This window comes from Balaenoptera musculus, chromosome 3, assembly GCF_009873245.2.
Source record: "Balaenoptera musculus isolate JJ_BM4_2016_0621 chromosome 3, mBalMus1.pri.v3, whole genome shotgun sequence".
NCBI classification, from domain to species: domain Eukaryota; kingdom Metazoa; phylum Chordata; class Mammalia; order Artiodactyla; family Balaenopteridae; genus Balaenoptera; species Balaenoptera musculus.
The window spans coordinates 56,741,705-56,760,981 of NC_045787.1; the positions used below are offsets into that span (position 1 = coordinate 56,741,705).

The 19,277-nt window shown below is 36.4% G+C and overlaps 1 protein-coding gene across 5 annotated transcripts in view; it reads left to right on the forward strand.

The window, feature by feature from the left end:
• ARHGEF28 (Rho guanine nucleotide exchange factor 28) overlaps window positions 1-19,277 on the forward strand; it is a 309,300-nt gene that overhangs the window by 192,737 nt on the left and 97,286 nt on the right. For 4 of the 5 annotated variants that reach the window (XM_036846524.1, XM_036846525.1, XM_036846526.1 and 1 more), the window contains 5 exons: window positions 3,232-3,353; window positions 7,003-7,283; window positions 11,864-12,071; window positions 14,581-14,692; window positions 18,331-18,373. In XM_036846524.1, the coding sequence (XP_036702419.1) occupies window positions 3,232-3,353; window positions 7,003-7,283; window positions 11,864-12,071; window positions 14,581-14,692; window positions 18,331-18,373 (766 nt within the window). Of the gene's footprint in view, window positions 1-3,231; window positions 3,354-7,002; window positions 7,284-11,863; window positions 12,072-14,580; window positions 14,693-17,647; window positions 17,726-18,330; window positions 18,374-19,277 lie in introns of all 5 variants that reach the window. The other variant, XM_036846523.1, reaches the window with a different exon arrangement.

Sequence of the window (19,277 nt, forward strand, 5' to 3'; positions counted from 1 at the left end):
TATGGATGCTCCAGAGAGTTATACTGCACAAGATTTTGGGGCCAGTTTTATAAATCGTTGCAATGAGCGACTCAGAAAATCTACACGGCAGGTTTTGGATGACAGATCTAGAGAGGAGGAAGATTTTCCCTTCTCACTACTATCTTAAGATTTTGTACAGTTGTGTCCTCCCCCAACGAGACTTACTGTCATTACCTAAGTAACAGGATGAGGACAGGGTCTAGGCAAGTTGTCCAAAGTGTAGGGTAAATTCTTCTGGGCATTGTTGATCTTGGAGATGGTGTCCCAGCCTAACACTAGATGACATTGAGTCACATAGTAAGGCAGGTATTTCCTTTTCCATTTTCTTTTGACCTTCTGATTCAAGGAGGAAGTCAGTTGGCACCATTGCCTCTTTAACACCTCTCAAATCCTTCAGACTCTCCCTTTCTGACAGAGAACAGGCCCTGTAGACTCTCAGCTTTGAGAGGCAACTGTGTTTCGTCAGAATGTAGTTTCATTGTTTTGTGTTCCCTTGTTTTAGTATGTATAATTCCCTTCCGCTTTTGACAGGAAATACTGGCTTTCTGTTTACAGTGAGAATAAGGTATTTCTATGAAAATTAATTTTTTTCAAAGGAAAGTGGTGAGTCAATCTAAAAACAACTACTAGAGAATGTAATATAGAGGTGATCTATAGATATGGCAAAACTGAATTTGGTAGAGGAATAACAAAATCTTGGGAAATACTGGTCTAATATCTGCTATGCTTAATTCTATAGAGATCTACAGTTTCTTCTTTGAAACTCTTGGGACCATATTTGTTTTGGAATTCAGAATTTTCAGATCTTATTGGCATAGTGCTTATATATGATATGACTTGCATAGTATACACTAGGGCAGTGCCATCATCTAGCATGGTAGTATTTCTGCAACAAAATGTATGAATGTTCATACCAAGTGGGGTAAATAGAGATTCTACAGGGCCCCATGTGAGTTCAGGTCAGACCACCAAATATATTTTTGAACCAAACTTAAGAAAAAAATTTCGATTTTCAGAGATTTCTAGATTTCAAAATCACAGATAAGAGATTATAGATCTGTCTTTGTAAAAAAAATTCCATCATTTTCTAAAACACTGATCAAATTAATCATGCAGAAAACAAATTAGACCCCAACTTGGTCCAAGTAACTCTACCATCTTTAAGTTTATTTAACTGCTTGTGTATGATCTCCTTATAGATTCTGATCTGCTATATTGGGCTAGGTAGATTTGTTTGTGGAAGAAAAAGTTGAATCTGAGTGACTTTTACCTGTGTATGTGAAAAAGGAAGTAGTTCCTGGTCCTGCTCATCCTTGAGATATGAGGGTCAGTTTTGAAATACAGAACTTGCTCTCTTGGTAATTAAGAACTTGGATATTGGGTAACTGGCCAATGCATTCACTGATGCCAGAAAATTTGGGGTAATATTTCATTTGGTTCTATGTTCTTAAAACAAAATCCATCAAATGTTTGCAATTGTTTTGTTGAGTATATTGTTAGTTCTTAAGATAGTCTAGTTATCAATGAAGTCTTAATTTAGCCATGATCAAAATGGTTAAAAAGGGGCACAACCAGCCTCCTAAGCCAGCTGTTTTATAGTCTGTGAACTTAAGATGGTGTAGAGCAGTTAAGCTGGATTAACTACAGTTCAGAGGGCCATGTTGAGTTATTTATGATTGTTTTTCAAACATTCTGGAAAATGATAAATGAGCAAGTATTTTCTTCAGAACGCATTGGGTTTGTCAGATTCTTGATTTATACCTTTTAGAACATGCTCTTATTTTTTGTAATTAGAATGAATAGTAATTGATCATAAAAATTATACTTATGAAGTATTTATGGGCTTTGTATGTTATATTGCTAGCTATTTAAATAAATTGATAAAACGAGACACTATAAACAGTGTTTTCCTTTTACATTGTATATTTCCTCAAGAAGCTTAATTAAATCTCACTTGACTGTTCTGTGGGGAAGAGGCATACTTAGATGTAGAATCTGAGGCCTGGGCCATTTGGCTCATACATATTTGTATGTAAATTTTATAATGTCATCTAGGACTTTCCAGGAAAGAATAGAGTTTTTTACTCCTGTTACATTAGCGCAACAGTTATTAATGTTTTTCTATTTCTTGACTCATTCCCACAGGCTTACCTGGATTTTAAACCATGACATAAATAAGACAGGTGGTAGGATTAGTGCCATTTCTGATGGAATAGACGTAACACTATCCCTTTTGTACCTACTCAAGAAAACGTACTGGAATGTCAGTGAGGGTGACATTTGCTATGGACATAACTTTCAATCTACCCTAGTAAGGTCATTTACAGATATTAAGAATCTCTTATTAGTATAATATACTATGATTAGTATTAATAACCTTGTACGTCACACTGCAAACGGTAAAATCACCATTAATAATAACAAAACATAAAATATAATAGTGACAATATGTATTGGGCAGTTGCTAAGTGCTAGGCATGTGTTAAGTGCTTTGCATATCTGAACTCATTTAATCCTTATAACTGCACTATGAAGAAAGCATAATAATTATCTGCTTTTACGGATGAGGAAACTCTGTAAAGGTATTTGGAGATCAAGTAAGTTAGCCATAGTCACAAGAAATGAAGCATTCTGGCTCGACTGTGTTTTATTACCTTTAACTTTATGTTCCCCACAAATACAGTAACAACTCTCTGGGACTCAACTTTGAGCAACTTCATCTGTTTGGAACAAACCTGAGAACATGGGAAGCAAGCAGAAACATTTCTGTAGTTAAAATAGAAGCAAAACTCTTTCTGAATGAGATTATGCATATTCAGCAGGCAATGAACTGCTAGACTGTGTCCTGTCTATCTTGGGTCCTTGAGTAAAGGGTCTGGAGTCTGAACACTTCAATGGAATCCGAGGCTCACAGTATGATCACTAATGCTTCCACATTATTAAGTGAAACGAGTTTTAGTTTAGTGTTAGGAATTGAAGGCTAAAAACCTAATTGATTTTTATGCGAATCTCTCATGATTGGAAAAATACTGCTTGAAATGGGCACATATTTGTTTATCTAGAACTATTCATTTGCAGTGTTGATCTTAATATGTGAAGACAGCAAAATGCCATCTTGATTTTTTTCTTGTGGTTTGATTAAGAAGGTAAAGCTTAACTGTAAAGTAAATTCCTTCTACTTTATTTGTCCTGTTTTCATTTTTCCTCTAGATCGTTCCTTTGATGTCCTCAAAAAATCCAAGCATCCCCCAACGTTCCTTGCTGCCGGCCGGCTTTCTGACATGCTGAATGGCGGTGATGAAGTCTATGCTAACTGCATGGTGATAGATCAGGTAAGGTGTGAGTGATGTTACTAGGGGGATCTGCCCTCTTTTCAAAACCTGAGCACGTGAGAAATACATTCCGCATTGCTGTGTTCCTCTGAAAATTTCCGCCTAAGCGCAGCCCAGGTGATGTTGCTGTGAAATCTCGCCATATGAGCATTTAACGTAGGTCCTTCCTTGAGAACACAGCACACCGTAGCTCCCTCCGAGAAGCACTGTGGGAGGAGTCTTAGGACACCGTTCAAGGAGAAGAGTGTGAGGGCTCATCCATGAGGCCAAAACTGGAAATGACATTTGGGAGGCCAATTTCTTCTCTGACCTGATTAAGCAGTATTCATATTCAAATCCAGCAAACACTAAGAGCCAGAGCTTGATGCCAGCCCCATGTGAAGCTGTCACATAAATTACTTGCTTAATCCTCACAACATACCTGTTAACGTGTACTTAGGTTATAGAGCTTTAATATTAAAACAGAATGGTGTCATGTTGTAGGGAAGCTGGAACCCTTTAGAATTCTCCACCCATTCCCTGATAGAGATTTGTGAGTTAAAACTCATACAGGCAGATGGTTTGAATGTGCATCTACATATGGATTTATTCTTTGATCTTTTCTCTAGCTCGGTGATCCTCAAATTTTAATATTTATAAAAATTAAAGTATAGTTATAGATCTGAAAACTTCTGCATGCCCTAATTTATGAGAGACTTAAGGGATTTTCAAGAGTAATTCTGACAGCACACAATTTCTGCTTTACCCCCTGGCTTTAAAACCTAATCCCTACATAAGAAACACTATATAGATGTTCATTGAGCAATAATCTATTTTACCCTTTGTTACTGTTATTGTTAGTATGCATATATTGAACCCTATTACTTACCAATGTTTTCTCTGATATAAACTTTTTTCCTGTCTAGTAGGTCTCAATTTCAGCCCAATGGTTGAATGTCTTTGCTTTTTCCTTTGGGTTATGAAACATTGTTACATTAAATGCATAGTATAAATGGCATAGATTGGAATGATATTCAAAACGACAGAAGAGCCAATAAAGCAGAATGGACATCAGGTGTAAATAACTGGTATAGTTTTTTTTGGTATAAAGCAGCTGAATGTCAGCCCTAGTTATAGAAATCTAGGTGAGACACAGAGTTTAGGACAAAGTGGGAGTTCTGGGGACAGTCTTTGAAGATACAAGGTAATTGGACTTACTGTGCTCTAGCCACATTCTGATTTTAATGGTTTTATTCTGTTGCCATATTTTCTCAGCGTTTAAATGAAATACATTTGAGTCCTTATATATATATATATATTTTTTTTTTTTTTTTTTTTGTCCTGAGCCTCAGTGAATACTGCAGTACTTCCATTTACTTCAAGTAGCTAAAATTATACTTGACTGGACATTATGTGGAGGCAAACTGTGTCTTTATATGTTTTAAGATACATTAAAAATGCAAAACTTCCCAAACCAAAGATGAAGTTAGGATACAATTTCTGTTTGGAACTACTTTGAGTGAGAGAAGTATTGCTTTAATAATGTGAATCATACATTTAAAGAGAATACGAACAGCCTGATTGATAAACTGAAATGAGGAAGAGGATTGCTGAATTTGTGCCATGAAAAAACAAAACTCAAAATCTGGATACAAATCACTAAGTTCACTATATCGGTGTAGTATAGTTACATCATTTCTTTTACTGTTTCTGTGTCCATTTGAATAGCAAGGACAAAATAAGGAGTCCAAAATCTGCATATCAAAAATAATTTCTAGCAATATCTGGAAAGAATTTTATCTAATTTTCTTCATCTCCTTCAACCTGGCACAGAAGCCTAAAAAGATTGCTAGCTTGTTTACGATGCTGTTTCCCATAAATTTTCAAGGTTATCAGCCTATCTGATGAGGAAACTCACATGACAAAAACTACTTTGAAAATTACTCTGTCATGTAAACTACTTTGCAAAAAAATTAATTTGGACATCATTTCAAGCCTGCATAATTCAGTACAAAGAATCCTTGTATACTCTTTATCAAAAAAATCTCCAAATTTTACCATATTTTACTTTATTATTCTGAGTATGTGTTGTGTGTATGTACATGCAAATGCTTATGATATGTATATAAATAGTAAACATTTAGGAGTAAATTGAATATATGGTGCCCCGTTACCCCTCAATCTTTTATGGTGTATTTTCCTAAAAGCATGGATATTCTCTTACTTAAGCACATATGGTTACCAAAATCAGGAAATCATCATTGACACAGTACTATCAGCTGTCTACAGACCTTATTCAATTTTAGTCAATTGTCCCAATAATGTTACTTGTAGCAAAAGAAAATTCAATAACATGTCTTGCATTTAGTTGTTGTGTCTCTTTAGTCTCCTTTCATCTGGGACAGTTCCTTAGTCTTTGTCTTTTATGACATTGATAATTTTGAAGAATACAGACCAGGTTGTTGTTTGTTTGCTTGTTTTGGTTTTTGCTATACTGTCCTTTAATTTTGGTTTGACTTATATTTCCTCATGATTAGATTCAGGTTATGTGTGATTGGCAGGAATATTACAGAGGTGATGTCATGTTCTTCTCAGTGCATTGTATCAGGAGACACATGATAATAATTTGTCCCATTACTGGTGATATCTATGATCTACCAAGTTTCTTTTCAGTAAAATTACTATTTTTTAAAAAAATTATTGCATATCTTGTGGAGAGATAGTTTGAGTCTTTGTACATATCCAGTTACTGATTTGACTCTCACTCACTAGCATTCTGTGATTGTTTTTGCCTTAGTAAATTATTATTATGATGGTGGTTGATTTAGGGCCCTACATTTCCCCCTTTGCTTCTTTTCCCCTTCACTGTCTTATTTCTAAATGGTGTTACTCTCTTCGTTTTTACTGTCTTCTCCCCCAGAAGTGATGCCTTTTGATGACCACCACCTCAGATCACCAGTACTTTTAAGCCCCTTCCTTAGAGCAAGCGCTTTGATCAACCGGGACTTTTTTTTTCACACTGTCCAGAGGAAGCTGTACTTTCTCTTCCTGGTGATGATTTTAGATCAGTCTTAGGCCCTCCACTAGCTCCCTGTTCTCTCTACCATGCAGATTTTTCCAGACTGCCCTTACTCTATGCAAAGGCTTATGGCAAGTATATGACAGGTTTCTTGCTGAGATTTGATGTTTATTATTTACAGGTAATTTAAAGTTTGGGGCATTATCTGTCTTCTAGTTATGCTAAATCCATATGTCTTATGTAGCTTTATTTGGTTTTCTTTTTGTTTGGGAGACTCAGATTTACGTGACCACCACTAACTTGGTTACCCAGATTCCTATAAACTATTTTATAAGCTAAAATGCCTACTCTTTAGTTTTTCTCTCAGGTATTTAAAACATTTCCCCTCTTTTGAGTCAGTGGTTCATAAAATGTTAAAAGCATAGTCAGTTTCTGGTTTTGTAATAAAGTTTATAAAATGCTCAGTCTTCTTCCTTTTGTGAATTATGGGGTAGCAACCATGTGAACAAAAATATATCATGTAAGAATTCTCTGCTTACGTAAAGCAAAACAAAAACAAGAACAAACAAAAAAGGATAAATAAGTTGGAAAGTTTTTAAATTGTGAAAACTTTATTCTTTGCTCAGCAAATATTTTTCTTTCAACTACCAGGTTGGTGATTTGGATATTAACTATATTAATATAGAGGGAATCACTGAAAACACTTGCCTTGAATCCATGGGTTCTACTCTGGGGCCTCAGAGCAGCAAGTCCATCCTTCCTACTGAAACCAGCGCTGGCATGTACCCACCAAATGAGAACACAGAAGTCACATCACACACTGAAGCCCAACCGTCTTTCATGTCACCATCTAGTTCATATGCTTCCAGTTTGAATCTTTCTTTTGGTCTTCGTGGATTTGAAAAGGAACAAAGTCATCTAAAGAAAAGAAGGTAAGGTACTACATTCTAGAGGGAAAATGTAGAAAATCAAAGAACCTTGTAGCAGGACTTAGAAAATTCTATTTTCTTATTGTTATTGTCCCCACCATTTTTATTTCTACATCAAAATTTGCCCCCTTTTAGGTTCTTATATTCCTCAACTTGAAAGTAAGATACATAAGAAAAGTGACAAAAATATAATAGAGGAAAACCATGAGATACCATTTAATACTTACTAGATAAGCAAAAATTTTAAAGTGTAACACCATATTTTAGTGAAAATGCATACGATAGAAACTCCTGTGTACAGTTCATAGGAAGAAAATTGTATAATAACTTTGGAAAATACTTTGGCATTTCCTTATAAAGTTAGATACGCATATATGTTATGACCCAGCAGTTTTACTTCTGTGTCTTAAGAGACATATGTAAGACTATTTATTGCAGTAGGAAATAACCCAAATGGTGGGGAATGAATAGATAAATTACACTATAGTTACACAATGGAATACCGTACAATAGTGAATATGAATTAACTACGACTACATCTACATGCATAATCATATGCAACTTAGAAACATGAAGTGGAACAAAAAAGGAGCCACAAAATACTTCAGTTAGATTTCACTTTTATAAACTGCAAAAGCAAACAATCTGTTAATATAGGGCATGTATAATGTGCTTAAGCAATAAGGAAATCACAAATGAGAATGAAGAGGATAAAAATCCCCAAATTTAAGATAGTTGTTACATTGAGTGGGCAATGTAGAGAATGAGAAGGAATAAAACAATGGTGTGGCCAGTGTTCATTTCAAGTTGAGTGGGCTCATGGGTGTTTGTTTTATTTTTATGCTCTATAACATAGTTACCTTACACTGTTTCTTGTATGTGTAAAAATGTCACTAAAACAATAGTTTTATTGTATAGGATATGATTGTGCATATTTATATATATGTGTGTGTGTATGTGTGTGTGTGACCCTGTACCTTTGTATTCACGTCTTATCCATTCATACTGTTGTCTGTTTTCTTTAGGGAATAGGCCCATTTTTACTGATTTCGTTTTATCCTACTCTCTACTTTCCTTAGGAAATAGCTTATTTTCTCTTCATGCCTTAGACCTCTGATTATATGTCTAGTTTTACACATAAAATTAGGAATCAAAATGAAAATAGAATGTACACACATATGTGTGTATATAAATATTTATCTGAATGAATATTCTACAGAGACTTAATTGATCAGAAAGGAGTGAAAGGGAGGGGAAGCAGCAGTCACTGGGTGCCAATCACTGGGCTCCACTTTGCACTGATATACAATAACTTGAGGTTATAAAACTTTAACAGATATCGGTACCAAGAGTGATGTCCGGTGCATAAATAATAAAAGATTTTCTCTAGATTTTTATTGTGTGAATTATGGTTTTAAAGATACTTGCGTGGTCATGGCTGCAAGTTGAACTGATGGGACATTTTGGGCTCTCCACAAATCTGCTTGGGACAAGAGGCTGATGGTCAAGGCAAGATTCTACAGAGCTCTGCAAAGACAGATTGAACCATGTGATTAATGCATTCTGGCAGGATCTTTAAGATCTGTTGAGTTTGTGACCCAGATCTCAAGAGGTGAATAAGTTCTTTATAGGAGCTTCTCTAGTGAAAAGGAGGAAAAGCCATAGATGGGCTCTCTGTACTGCATATGCAAATATTCACAGGATATCTAAATTGTATTTTCTGATCATGGTCTTCTCTGGGACATTTAAACATCTCACTGCTGCAGATGGATTTGAGTATAAGAAAAACTGTCCAGTTTGAGTAAAGGTAATTTGAAGCCTCTGTAAAAATGTCATAACTCAGGTGTGGGGGGAGGGAATAAGAAGAGGATGATGATGTCCTATGAGAAAATGGTCCCTTCTGACTTTATCTCCTGTACATTCCATCTCCTCTGAAAAATGAAGGAGCGAGGAGAAAGGACTTGAGTTCCCCAGAAAGCTCCATCTTGGCCCTGGGATGGCCATGGGACCCTCCCTTCAGTGGGTGTCATGGTGGAAGACAAGGAACAATTGATAATGAACCCAAAGTGAAATGCACCCAATTCATTAATAAATGAATTTATTCCCAGAGGCTGGGAACTTCTCATGAAGGAGAAATTTTGGGGCTCACAATAAAAACTGAGGGGAGAATAAGCAATGCAACATTTATTTTTAAAAATTATGTAACAAAAATTTGGTGATAAAAGACAAGTAATTGTTTTAAAACTTACGTTTTTTAAACCTTTTTTGTCTTACAAAGAAATTCTTGAAAGAAAAAAAGAATTTCTTTTTCGTTTTAAAAAGAAATCCTTGTAACACCATGAGCCTTCCCCTCACACACACACATAAAATTTAAACAAACGTTACATTCCACATGTTATTTTATGTATTCTGCTTTTTTCTATTCTATACTATTTGAAAAGAAACTTCTGGTCACAACCTATTGAATCTATTTTATATCCCACTAATGGGGTTTTGAAAAATGGTTATAAAATGAGAAACCTAGAGGTAATCCTGAAGAATATTATCACTGATACCAAATACCTTAGTTTAATAGCTTAACAAAGGAAAATAGTAGCCCAATTTGAATGAATAGAAAAAGGAATGTTTTAAAGTATAGTATAAAGAATAAAATAAAATACTTCTAGGGGGTATTCATAGTGATGGAGAAATGCTGTATATAACTGGAAAGGCTTGTGTTAAAACACGATATTCTCGTAGGCAGCCAACCATTTGAACTAATTTTCATTAGTATGGCGATCACAAGTTGAAAGACAAATGCAGAGGCACAAGACATCAGCAAATCTCCCCTCCACTCCCACCCCGGTCTCTTTCTGCCCTCAGATTATCACTGAATTAAGGAACCTACATAGCACCTTAAAATATCTGTAGTTACATTACTGTAATACTCAACGCATTAGTATTTACCAGAAAGGTTTTCTTAACTAAGCTTTAGTTTTTTTTTTATGAGAAATAACTTTATGCTCTCCACCATCTTTAGGAGTTGAATTAAAGTGTGAAGTCCACCTCCAACTTGTCCTCTCCTCCTCAAGGTCAAGGTGGAGGCCCTCAATGAGTTCTCCAAGGAGAAAACCCCACATTGGAAATCCTCAGTGGTGACGATCATGGCCTTTACTGCTGGGTTTGCTGGTGCCCAGGAGGGACCCCGAAATAGCTCAAGGATTAGAGATGAGTCTGAGTATTTGGATTAGAGACATATATGGTAGGATCTCTGTTCCAAATGCCATATAATTTATTAAGTTGAGATTCAGTGGCCATTAAATAGCCGATGGTTTTTTAAGGAAAATAACCAAATTTGAAGTCTGTTTCTGGTTCTTTGTATTTCAAAATCAAGATGGTTTATTGTGTTGTTATTAAAATTTTAACTCCAGAATTGTTAACAACCAAAGAAAAAATACATTTAAAAATGCACTGTGCATTAACATGCCTGTGGAAGCTCTCGGCCTCAAAGTTTGAGTGGTTTAAAATGTAGATGGATGGAAGGAGCCAGGAATGTGCAAGGTCAAATTCTTGCCTTTTAATTTTATGGTTATCAAAGTTAAATGAGGAAAGAAAAGCAGTAGATAAGCAGAATCACCACCTGTTTCTGACATGTAAGTTTCATGGGAATCATTTTTTTTAATCTCTAAAAATGATAATTGAATGTGACATATTTGGAACCTCACTTGACTTGCGCCTGACCCATTTCTTGACACCAGCTCTGGGATGAGATCTTTGCACGTCTCTCCTTGTTTTCTTACGTGTGCCTCCACCCTCCTGTGCTGTCCAGGGGTGAAAGAGGGAATGCCACGTGGTATTTTTCACGTGCAAATTGCCCCAAAGGCCCTCCCCTGCCCCCCCCCCCCCGACAGCTCAGTGGCTCTGTTTTGTCTGTGTTTTTAATATTTGAAGGGTAGCTATTTGGGGCTTGTAATAATTATATTTACAAGGCAAAAATCTTGAGGATAGTACTAACTTGAACCAGCTTTTGTTTCTTAGAGAGCTTGAAATGGCTTTTGCTAGGTTGAAATGTTCATTTGGGGAAACATAAAATCTTGTTTAAAAAGAGGCTATTTGGGGGGAGAAAAAAACAATAAAAATCACTTAAGCATGAATTTTGTTAGATATTAAATGGGTGCCCATTGCAGCTGACGCCAATGAGAAAATCTGAATTCAGAGAATAGAAACCCATGGCTCGGGACTTCCCTGGTGGCACAGTGGTTAAGAATCCGCCTGCCAGTGCAGGGGACACAGGTTTGAGTCCTGGTCTGGGAAGATCCCACATGCCGTGGAGCAACTAAGGCTGTGTGCCACAACTACTGAGCCTGCATGTCACAACTACTGAAGCCCGCACGCCTAGAGCTTGTGCTCCACAACAAGAGAAGCCACTGCAGTGAGAAGCCCGCACACCACAAGGAAGGGTAGCCCCCGCTCGCCGCAACTAGAGAAAGCCCATGCGCAGCAACAAAGACCCAACGCAGCCAAAAAAAAAAAAAAAAAAAAGAAACCCATGGCTCTGTCTTACTTGGTGATTTAGTTGTTTGTTTACTTTGTTCTCCATCCAGTTCCAGCCTTGATGCTCTGGATGCTGACAGTGAAGGAGAGGGGCATTCCGAGCGGTCACGCATTTGCTACACTCCAGTGTCTCAGAGTTCCTCGAGAACTGGCATTCCTAGTGGGGATGAATTGGACTCTTTTGAGACCAACACTGAACCAGATTTTAATATCTCCAGGACTGAATCACTTTCTTTATCAAGTAGCCTGCAGCTAAAGGTATTCTTATTGGTATTAATTTGGTTTATCGTAAGCCTGAAAAATATGTTGTCTAAATCCACCCATCTCTGAAAGACAAATTATGTTACGGTCACATGTGTAAACTTTTTCTTTTTGAAGACCCCATGAGCTGCCTGAGCTTGTCTTTTTACTCTCTCCCACTCTAATGTGTATAGTCCTTACTTACAATGGCTGATTTGTTTTCATGAATCACCACCAATACAGATAATCTTTCACATACTTGGAAAATTTTACCATTTTATACTGTGATTTCTGCCATCACCCCTTAAGCAATGGGAGAAAAGCTGGTAGTATGAAGTGAGTTTAAATGATCAAACTTGTTTTGCACGCATAAAATTTTACTTGGCACTGGTGTTAAGGTAAATAATATTGCTAAGGCAGAGGTGACATTTGTTGAGCGTTCCTGGCTGCATGAACTCATCTGGAACACCATAGACTGTCAGTTTTTCCACAGGAGACAGCTTTTCTGTCATTGGCATTTTCGCATTGGAATTTCATTTTGTTGTGGTTTTTTAAAAGACTAAACTCTTCCAGTCTTTCAGAGAAAGCCCTTTTCTGTTTTGACCTATGTTTTCTTTTTGATTTCTGTTGTCCACTTGTTTTCTTTTTCAATCCAGTTTACTACTATAAAACAATGTGTGCTGTGCCCAAACGTCTCATACCACAAACATATGGTGGTTATGGTAATGCTTTATTTTTGTAGTGTTCTCTACAATATACAAAACATGCTTTTATATAAAATGTATAATTTTCTCATAACTCACCTAGGATATAAGGAGTACTTTTATTTTAATATTTGATCAGTTGAAGTTCTGGAGAGATTAGATGTCCACGTTGCCCAAGCTTGGTGATAGAGTCAGAACTCAAATCTAGGCCTTCTGACCCCAGATCCTGAATCGTCTTCCCCCAGCTCTGAGTTCTGTAGAGCTGTCATAATCTTCTGAACCTAAGGGTCATGTGATATTTCTGGATAATAAGAAATAGGTATGGTTGTTAATGTAGCTACTTCTCAGATTTGCATTTTGAATGGAACTGTGAAAAATTCATCATTACTTGGAATGAAAAGTAATTCTTTGTGAAACAGTTCCATGCTGTTCACTTTTAAGAAGAAATCTGTCCTATAAAATATGTCTTGCCTTGCCTCTGTAATTACCCTGTGTAACTTTTTGCCAAAGAATTCTGGATAATTTTCAAAGTCCTGTTATGAAAAATGATTACCATGCATGACTTAAATGCAGAGGGTGGTACTTGGCTAGGGCCCTTTGTGGCCAACTCACTGTTAGGGTTATAGGACAACTTGGGTTGGCCTTTCTGACATCCAGGCCCACTGGGTCTTTCCCAATAAGTAAGTCAGGGGGCCATGGCTTAAGACCTTTTGAAGCAGGGTCAGGCTTCTGTTTTCAGCTTTTCTCCAGGCTCTTTAACTAAGCCGTAAGCCTAGGGCAACCATGTGCTTTCACTTAGGTAGAAGAAGAGAACAGTGCTTGTGAGAAGGACAGTTGCTGATGGCTTAAGTTTAGTAACACATTTTGCACCACTTTCTTTCACCTGTAACCTTAAGTGGTATCTTAAGAATGGATGGGGATGGGCATCAATCCTAAGGCCACTAGGCCTCTGTTGGATGGGATTTGGGTGCCATAAATGGCTTTAGTGGCATTCTATTGTGTATTCATTTAAATTTTCTAGAACATGTAAGAAAAGCATTTTTTAAATTATCTATCCATCTTGCACTTTTCATATATGTTGCCAATATAATAATAGAAATAATAGGTAATTGGGAAAACAGGAGAAAAATAGCAGGTCATTTAAAAGAAACAAAGTTGAACATATATAAATAAGTGATAATTCAAGCAAAATCCCAGGAAGTGCTGGATGGAAGGTCTGTTGAAAGATGAGCACAGACTAGAAGCATTTGTGTAATGACCTGATGCATTCTTTCCTGGAGGCTGCAGCTAACATTACAAACTTAAATAGCCATTAGGAACTTTTAAAAACTTGTCATTTTAGGTGACTGTTCCTCTACCTTCTAATAATTATGTATAGAGATCTCAGTTAATATGGAATTTTGCTTAAATGCTACGTTTAAAGTAACAAAAATAAGTGACAACTCAGGTTAAAAAAAAAAGTCCAACTCGTTGAATACGCAGAGAAAGTCATGTGACTTGATTTTTCGCTTTTAACCAACATGGTTGGAATGTCATGATTGTATCCTAAAGTATATAGGAAATATAGAAACTATATATATAGTATATATAACTAGTATATAGAAACTATTCCCAAAAGCTCAAGTTTACTAAAGCATTAAAAAGACAATAACATTTTTAAAGTTGTGAGACGTGAACAGAAACAAATCATTAATAAGATTACCTCAGAAATGTTCAAGTTGAATCCTTTTTTTAAAGGTTCTGATTTAGTAACATTGATGATGAACACATACTTTCAAGTCTTCCATAGAATTTTTTTTAAACTTCGTTATGATTTCTTTTAGGAATCATTGTTTTCTGGAGTCCGCTCACGTTCTTATTCCTGCTCATCACCCAAAATTTCTTTAGGAAAAACTCGATTGATCCGTGACTTTACAGTGTGCAATTCAGCTGAAGGTAAGCATTAGTTACCATTTGACTGTGAAAGCATTCTTTTCTAGAGTGGATTTTCAGTTAGTAAAAGTGCATAAAGTATATAAGAGCAGCAGGCAAGTATTTTCAATTTCATTTTCACTACTGATTTTTCTAAGCTTAGCAAAATCCTTTTCTCATTGGATATCAGACAAGGTATAAATTTGATTTTGATGAAATCACAGACATGTACACACCTCTCTGTTGCCTTATTTTTTTGAATAAAATGTTTTCCTCAAGGACAGTGTAAACTACGATTTATTCTAGGTTCTTTATTGTGAGGGCTTTAGAGAATTTTATTTAAGGAAATTATAAAAGTTACTTTTGTCCTACATATAAATTGCTGAAATAATCCAATTCCTCACAGTTGCAAAAGCATTGCAAAATGGATTGTCTTCATTTCTTTATTTAACAAAGGACTTTAGAAAGTTAAAATAACAGAACATACTTGAAACACAAGTAAATATATCTCAAACATTTTTTTTGTGGCCAATGTAAGCAATCAGAAATACAATTTTTATACAATAAAATTTTAATTGAAATATAGTATACCTACAGAAAGGGGTGCATATTATAAGCATATAGCTTAATGAATTTTCAGAAGTGAATTGAGATCAATAAATAGAACAATTGTGGCAACTCAGAGCTGCCCTTGTAGCCCTTCTTAGCCACTACCCCAATTTTCAACTTAATTCTGGAATGTAATTATTTAACACTTTCTGTGTACCATATGTTACGTAATAATTACATTTAAAGCTGTATTTGGAATTATTAATGTCAATCTGTAATATATAGCATTATAACAAATTTTTTGTCAATGTATTAGATAATGCCTTTTTTTGTCTATTATCCTTAAGAGCCTTAGAAGACTCAGAAAGTGAGAGATGTGCTTAAGTATTCTCAATTTCCCAGCATAGAATATTTAAAATAGGATTTATTTTACTCCTTCTTTTCCTTTCCTTTTTTCTTATTCTTGCTTTGTTACATTGCCATTCTTTTGCATCCTTATGCCATGTGGGACAACAGTGAAAGCATAATCTTTGCGCTTGGACCTGCCATCCTAAAACAATGTCTCATGTATGGCGATGTTCAATCAATATTTGTTGAATGAATGTAGCAGACAAAAATACATAAAATACAAAAGAAGTGCTACAAGGCATTTTTTTTCCTTTTTCTTTCTGGGATGTCTTTTTGGAGAAAGAGAAAACAGGACTGATAATAAATGTCAGTTTTGATTTTTAGAATGGGAAGATGGAGAGAAAAGACCAAGAGAAAGAAAGGAGACAACTACCTTGAGGGGACAGGAGTAGAAGAGGATTGAATTTGCCCTGGATGTTTTTTCAATATCATAAGTCTTTCTAGGCTCTCCAGGTCTCCCTAACCTTAGTTTAGGTTGGGATTCCTTTTAATGGCAGCTTTGACACCTTTTCACTGATAGTCTTAGAGATGGTGAATTAACTTTGTACTGTAACTATTTGGAAAACACTTTTAAGTCTTCTGTGCAGTGTGCAAAATGGTGCCTTTGCCTTTATATCTGTAGTATCTCTGATTATTAAATTCCGACAGTTCTGATGTTTGAAATCTCAGACGACTGAGAGAAAAATGGATAGCTTATAAGGGGAAAGAGCCCTGATTTATGAATTCTTTAATGAATAAGGGAGGGTATTTTTGCTTTACATACATTCCTTAAATCTTCGCATTTGAATTAGAATAAAAAGCTGAAATCAATTCCTTTGTTTTTTCTGTGAATAAAAGCTTGTCTTTAGACAGTATGTTTAAAAATAGGGCTATTGAATGAAGTTTGACACTCTCCAGGAGGTAAGAATTACAAACAGGCAATTTAGGTTGAGGCTACACACTAAATGTACAAAAATTCCAATGGATATTCCTCTACGGTAGCAAACATTTGGATTGATATCATTTAGGTCAGTCAAAATCATAGGACTGTGAAGAATAAATTAGCTCTTAAGGAAGAAAAAATAATTTTAACTGTGTGTGTGTGATCAAAGCACAGGTGTGAAAGCTTGGCTACTTCAAAGATGTATTCTAATGTGTCATTGTTTAATCTGCTTAATCAGAGGTAAATTGACATTTGTGTTGTTATAAATCCTCTCTCAGTGAGTTTTGAATAGTTCTAAAATTTTTTTCTATTTGAACAGAGTCCAAGTCTTCCTTTCTCAGTGGAAAATTCCCGTAAATGAGCCATTGATATAATACAGATATACAGAGACAGGATAGTCTTTCAGCCCTTTTTATACCTATTTGTGATGTTCTCTCTTTCTTGTCACTTTCAGAGGGTTACTTATGATCATTTATCATGCTTTTGTTGTTGTTGTTTTTGGGGGGGCCAAGAGTACAATGGTGGCAACTTTATTATTTAACGCTTTTTATATATAAAACAAAATCCAATCCTATATTTCCCTTGGGTACATCATGGATTTAGATAGAAAGGAATATTCTCCATGTTGCAATGATAATTACAGCATCACCAAGATGGACAAAAGTGCTCTACATTTAAAAATTTGAGGAGTGAAGTGAATGTACTTTTGAAAATTATTGTGCACTGATGGATGGAATCCTATTAGACTTTGTCCAGTTGTCTGAGTCCGATTCTGTTACTTTATTAGCTTGATTATTTTGGATATATGGCTTATTCTCCTGACACCTCAGTCTGTATACAAAAAGGATAATGATTTCTGCCCATGACTTAATTTGAAGAATATTTAATGGCAATAAAATAAAAGTCTTCGAGTTCTTCAGAGTAGGTTTTCTGTTACCTACAAGATAGTCTTGGGTTCAACATTGATATTTCCCCATTTCAGGAGATATGTATTCATTAGTTTTCCTCTGTATATATCTGGCCCATCTCCCTTTGCAACCTAGTTTTGCCTCTTCACTCTTCCGGATTGTAACGGTAAAGGATTTGTCCCTGCTCTGTAGATGGTGCGCTCCACAGTGGCCGTTCCCTCCTTCAGTCTCTCTCACTGTCTAAATCAGTGTCTCTGCTCCATCCCTGTAGTAAGTACTCCGGTTTGGGAAACAAGATGGCGCTACGCTGCTTGCATGAGCCTGTCCCTTCTACCCCGCCACCCCAGTCCAATGGAGGAGGGGCTCTCCCTCTCTCAGGGGCCACAAAGCACATCTCCGAACTGCCTGCTCTGTAAAGGCATTACAGCTACATTAAAATGGACTCTTCCTTATGCTGGCCTTCAAGACTTTTCTTTTAAGCTTTGCTAAAAAGCCGCTAAGATATTTATTGATTCTGTACGTTGGGGAATTAGTGTTACGAATAAGGGATGAAGCTCTGGTGAGAAATATCCAGAAACATAGAACTGATTTTCTGCATTTCTGAAAATGTTTGCTGCCCCTTGCTGATGCTAACTTAGTTCACAAAATCATTGAATGTTTCCCTGTGTTGGCCTCCTCCCCATTCTCTCCAAATTAGGGAAAGTGATAAAAATATCCAGAGCAATGCCCTAGTTATATAAAATGACTTTTTTCATTATTTTCTAACTGGTGGTATGTGTAATGATAACATACGGTTGAGTGTGTGCACTTCAGACTAACACACGACTGCTAGTTTGTCTGCCTTCGTTTTCATTTTATTGTTCTGTGTCTTGTAGAGCAAAGAGCTTACAGCTTACCGGAGCCACCAAGAGAAAAAAGGTATTTTAACCCTTCCAGATTTCCTGAGGGACTGCTTGATCCATCTTTGGAAATGTTTGCACATCATTTTTGATACCTGTTCAGTAGTTTGTGAGAGGTTTCTGCCTAATGAGCCTGCCTGAATCCTTTGTACCCTTTGTGATCTGTATGGGTGTAGGTTTGCCAGCTGTTCCTTTCAGTCCCCAGATGAACAGGCCTCAGGACTGGGGACAGAGTAGCCTGGGGTTATTTTCAAAGCTAAACACTTCCAGTGTACAGCACCATGGGAAGCAGTGTGAGACCACCTGCTTTAGAAAGGCATCAGGTTCTCACTAGGTCTGTCCACTATGACAGGTCTGTTATTGTGGTAACAGACCCCTGGGGTCAGTTTTAGAAAGTGCCTAAACATCTCTGCTGTCTGTCCTTGTAGAGTATCGCTTAGAAGTGTTAAGTGTGAAACAAAGAATAAGTGATGCAGAAAGTACTTTGAGCATTATTAGTTTTCTGGTTAATATGAAGATTTGAAAGCTGTAGGCCTAAGCTGCTCTTTTCCCTAGAAGGTAAAACTGTCCTTAGAGTAAAGCTTGGGCAGCTGACTAGCGAGCAGGCTGGATTGCTGCGCTCTGTTGGTCTTGAGAAACTAACTGCTCGTGAATCACACTGTGAAATAGCCCTGGGGTTATGTCAGAAATGGCATAAATGCTTGGCTTTGAGAGGAAAAGGAGGAAAATGGTTTTGATTTCGGTGCTATTAATGCTCAAACTCTGAAACCTTTTACTATAGATCAAGAGGGATTATTTTGCTTTAAATCTTGGACTGAAAGTATGAAGAAGAAGGAAAAAAAAATCTCCTTTTGCTCATTTCTATTTTTTGGAGCCCAGAATAGAAACTCTGAAACGATAAAACAGAGGAAGACTAAGAATGC